Below are 3,477 nucleotides of genomic sequence, written 5' to 3'. Positions count from 1 at the left end.
ATCCTGATTAGTATTCATTACAATAAAATGTTTTTCTCAAGAAAAAAGAGAAAGTGAAATGATCCCCACCATAAACTATTAAATCTATTGAACTTTTTATTAGACTCCATGAAAAAAATTATATATGCTTCACTATGATGAACAATGACTGAATATATATTTCTACTTCCCTGAACACTTCATTCTATCACATTGTTTGACAATAATCTTTCAAAACATATTTTTAGACACTCTTTTACTTACTTCTTAAATTAAATTTTAATATCTTTAACTGCCAATTTGGTTTATTCCTAGCAATGTAGAAAATAATTAAAAGACACTTTCAAGTGCAAACTTCAAGCCTGGCAAAAAGTTCCCCGCACAATTTTAATAGGGTTATTGAAAGAATGTCTAGTTAATATAATACAATTGGAAATAATTTTCTTTTTTCATTTGTCCAAGATACTTGAAACACTACAAATTAGTGTCACAATTACATTAATGTTGCACTGTTATGAAATAGAGCCCCAGCTTGCAGACTTCACATTTTATGCTTTGTGGTTTTTCTTTTTCTTTTTCTTTTTTTGTATAGAAATGTGCTGTTTTATTACAAAGAGTCTCACAAAATGAAAATATCTCAAAAAGGAAGCTAGGCTAACACCTCCACCTGCAGAGTTGGGGGAGACAGGGCAGTGGGCGTTTTTCTGCTTGCCTGAGTCTGGTGGGAAGGGTATAAACAGAACAGATCTGGTCCCTGGTTCCTATCTAGTCCTTGGAGACATTATATTTAATATATTTTATATAAATACACAGAGGAATAGAAAATATAAAATCTGAGAAATTGGGAAGCTGCCAGAGTTGCAGATCTTGCTCAGGCTAACTTGACCTCTTCTTTGACCCCTTTGGCTTCTGGCTTCTCCTCCTTGGTTTTTTCCTCTTCTGTGACTTCCTTTTTCTCTTCTGGATCTTTTTCTTTTTCATCCTCTGTTTTGACTCTTTTGGCTTTTTTGAAATTAGAAGAGTTCTTGCGACCACCTTCTCCCTCCTCATCTGAATCAGAAAATTCTTCCTCACAGGCAATCCGTTTGTCAGAGGAGCAGATGGAGATGCGTTTGCCAGGGTCTTCTTCATCCTCGTCACCACTCTCCTCTGGAATGACATCCTCAGGGATTGCCTGCATTTGGACGCCAGGCGCATGGGGCAGCATTCTCAAGTTCTTTAAGATCCTCTGCTTGATCTTCTCCAGGTATTCATTAGTGTTCTGGTTAGTCATATTGGAAGGACTGATGTGAAGTTTGAAGTCCGGTCCAAAGTATTCAAAGTAGTCATTGTATGGCAGTTCATTAGGGATTTCTGTGTCCAGGGCCACAGCTGTTTCATAAGTCCAGCACTGAGCAACATTCCGGATGGCATATCCACCTCCTCCCAGCATCAGCATAGGCAAGTTGAAACTCTTGACAAACTCCACACATTTGGCATGCCCTTTGATGGTCAGATTGAAGCAACCTAACCGATCCCCAGATAGGGAATCTGATCCACACTGTAAGATCACTGCACTCGGCTGGAACATCTCCATTACTTTGGACATGACTGGCTAGAAAATGGCTTCATAGGACTCGTCATCGATCCCATCTCGGAGGGGGTAGTTAACAGCGTAGTACTTGCCTTTGCCAGCCCCGATATCCCGTAGGTCCCCAGTTCCTGGGAAGTATTCTCCATATTTATGAAAGGACACGGTCATGACCCGATCTGTGGAATAGAAGGCCTCTTCCACACCATCGCCATGGTGAATATCAATGTCAATATACAGCACCCACTGGTGATACTTTAGCAGTTCCAGGATGGCCAAGAGGATATCATTGACGTAACAGAAACCAGATGCTTCAGACTTCTTTGCATGATGCAGACCCCCAGCCCAGTTCACAGCGATGTCTGTCTGCTGCTTATTAAGTTTCACAGCACTTGCCACAGAGCCACGAGTAGACAGCTGACAGAACTCAAACAAGCCATCAAATACAGGACAGTCCTCACCAACGTTGAATCTCTGCATCTGCTTGCTGTACTCAGACATGCTATCTGGGCGAATGGAACGCAAAAATTTTATGTAGTCATCACTATAGTCCTTGGTCATCTCCTCAGCATTGGCTTTGTGAGGAAGATAGATTTCCATTTATCGGTAGAGACCGTAGTTGAGCAGTAAATTGTGAGTCATCCAGATTCGGTGAGGCTTCATCGGGTGGCCTTGTCCATAACAGTAGTTTCCAACATCACCATCGTAGTAAGAACAGACTTTCCTCTTGGTGTCCTGAGTCTGCACCATCTTGACAGCCGTCCAGCCCTCCCGTCGGTCGGTATGCCCCTTTGTGGTTTTTCTTATTTCTTTCTTTTTGCTTCATTTGAAATAGATTTTTGTAGTTCTCATGTTATATATTCTGATAGTTGTTTCCCCTTCCCCTACTCATCCAAATTCTTCCTCCGCTCCTCTCCCATCTGCATTCACAGTCTTTCGGTCTCTAGTTAGAAAAAAAACCAGACATCTAAGGAATATTTTTATACAAGAATGGATAGATAGCGAAATGAATGAATGAATGAATGAATGAATACCTAGCCACTAAGGTTAAGCTTAAGAATTGAACTGTCACTTATACCTGCTAGGAAAATGAGAAATCAGTTTTCTCCAGGACAGTGACACTGGTATTTTAACTACTTCAGAACAGGCCTCATGTTCATGAGTAGTTGACCAACACATAATGGAAGACAGATTTGTTTTGTATATATTTATTTGATTATAATTTATTTTGGAGGGACTTAGTTTTATTTTGCTTTCTTGTTTTGTGGAGGGTTGATGTTGCACTGGGTTTTTGTTTGTTGAGAAAAAACTAAAAGTTGGATTATTAGAAAGGGAAAGAAAATTTGGGAGGACATGGGGAGGGGAAGAATCCTACCAAAGTATTTTATATTTAAAGATTGCTTAAAATAATAAAAAATATGATTTAAAACAAAATAAATAAATAATAAAATGTGACAAATAAAAACAGGCAAAAAGCATAAGAAATGCGTAGAAATACAGAGACATACGCATACTCAGAAATCCCACAAAAAACTAAAACTGGAACCTATAATATATAAGCAATAGACCTGTAAGATAGGGGACAAATTACACTGACTTAACATTATGAAAGAAAGAACCACCAAACATGTCCTTTTGTTCTGTGTTAGCCATATACTACTGGGCATAGACCTATCATTATGAGTGGTTTGCTTCCCCAATGAAACTTCCTTGGAGAAAACTATTTCATTTGCAATTGGCTATCAATTGGAGATAGCTTTTGGGTTAGTGGTTGGTGAGTTTGTCTACTTCTTTCAGTTCTAGGATCTCTTCTAGTACAGAAATGTGTGGGCCCTGTGCATGTTACCATGTTCCATCCCTATTGTGTCTAGAAAGCCTTTATTCCTTGCTGTCCTCCAGCCCACATTTTTCTGTTGCTGCTTTAACAG

General features: G+C 39.2%; 1 protein-coding gene across 1 annotated transcript; it reads right to left on the bottom strand.

Annotated features, from left to right (window-relative positions):
* Positions 1 to 737: 737 nt before the first annotated feature.
* On the bottom strand, positions 738 to 2,299 carry LOC121443415 (histone deacetylase 1-like). The gene is given in 1 exon segment (XM_041645173.1): positions 738 to 2,299. A coding segment is annotated over 1 exon segment (1,449 nt). The 3' UTR covers positions 738 to 850.
* Positions 2,300 to 3,477: the final 1,178 nt, after the last annotated feature.

This window comes from Microtus oregoni, unplaced genomic scaffold (assembly GCF_018167655.1).
Source record: "Microtus oregoni isolate MIOR12 unplaced genomic scaffold, Mior012 000106F_ref0000393, whole genome shotgun sequence".
Classification (NCBI taxonomy): Eukaryota; Metazoa; Chordata; class Mammalia; order Rodentia; family Cricetidae; genus Microtus; species Microtus oregoni.
Note: the sequence above shows the minus strand (reverse complement) of the source record. Positions and strands in the feature narration are given on the sequence as shown.